The 1,283-nt window shown below is 40.7% G+C and overlaps 1 protein-coding gene across 1 annotated transcript; it reads left to right on the forward strand.

The window, feature by feature from the left end:
- Positions 1-6: 6 nt before the first annotated feature.
- LOC104774331 lies at positions 7-1,279 on the forward strand (the record flags this gene model as incomplete). The annotated part of the gene is made up of 2 exons (XM_010498962.2): positions 7-798; positions 1,142-1,279. Coding segments are annotated over exons 1-2 (723 nt in total), but the record flags the coding sequence as incomplete, so codon positions are not given.
- Positions 1,280-1,283: the final 4 nt, after the last annotated feature.

Consider the following 1,283-nt stretch of genomic DNA (forward strand, 5'->3'; position numbering starts at 1 on the left):
AAAAAAAAAAGCTTCGGCAATGGGAAGACGTTGACTTTCTTCAAGGGATTGATTGATCTCTTCGATCCCAATTTGTGATCTTTTACTTATGTTGTTGCATTTTATTTGATTTGCTTGATCAGTTTTCGAGGTAACTTTGAATCAGGCGCGATCACTCCAAGTTAGGAGCTTTTGTGTCGTGTTCGTGAGATCGATCTAAAAAGGCTATATAAGATGGTGAAAGCATCGGACTTTAAAGCAATTCAAGGGTTTATTCGATTGCATTACACACGGGTCAACCCTGTCACCATTACCCGCTCAAACCCATCGGCTCTGTCTTCTCCAGCTATTCCCTCCAATGGTGTTTCCCAGCTTCATAGCTTCCATAGCTTATCCTCGAAACCCACTTATACAAACGTGGGTTTATCTCAGATTCTGTCCTCTCATCCTAAGTTCAGTCCAAAGCTTCAGGCTTTGGGTTTGCCTCGTGTGAATTTGAGTTTTGCCTCGGCGTTTAGATTGGTATCCACTAAGAGCACTGGATTCCGAAAGGTTGATGGGAACTTTGCGAGGAAGGTTGTTGAAAAGCCTGTTAAAGCTGTTAGTTCTACTTTTGCTAGATACCGTGAGGCTATAGGGTTGCACATTGATGGGTTTTGGAAAAAGAATAGTCTTTTTGTGGTTGGAGCTGGAGGAGTTTTTGTATGTATTTTCCTTTGGAGGATTATGTTTGGAATTGCTAGTACATTTGTTGGCCGTTCAGAGGGCATGGCCAAGTATGGGTTTCTAGCACTCTCCTCAGCCATCGTAGCATTTTCTGTAAGTTCCGATCTTGATGGGTTGCTCCATGTCTTAGTGCTGTTTCAGTGTTGAATTTGCAATGTTTGCCCACGTCATCAGTGCCATGAAGTTGTTCTGAATTGAATGAAATTTAGGAATTTCTCTGTAGGGTTATTGGTTTGATAGTGAACGGATTTGGAGCTTGCAATGTTATTGGTTTGATTTTACCACGACTAGAGGATAGTTTCACGGTGTATTTTAAAGACTTATAGAATGCAAAAACTGCTATATGATATGGTTTTGTAGCTGTTATATTCACCATCTCCTATTTCATCATATAGAAATCACTCCTTCACAGCTATCTGCATATTTCTAATAATAGGGACTATACCTTCGCGCAAGGTTCACAATTAATCCCGATAAAGTTTATAGAATGACCATGACGAAGATCAATACGGCAGCTGAAATTCTTGAAGCTATGGGTGCTCCTCTGTCAGGATCAGATTTACGAGCTTATGTGATGT

The sequence above is a fragment of the Camelina sativa genome, unplaced genomic scaffold (assembly GCF_000633955.1).
Source record: "Camelina sativa cultivar DH55 unplaced genomic scaffold, Cs unpScaffold02430, whole genome shotgun sequence".
Taxonomy (NCBI): domain Eukaryota; kingdom Viridiplantae; phylum Streptophyta; class Magnoliopsida; order Brassicales; family Brassicaceae; genus Camelina; species Camelina sativa.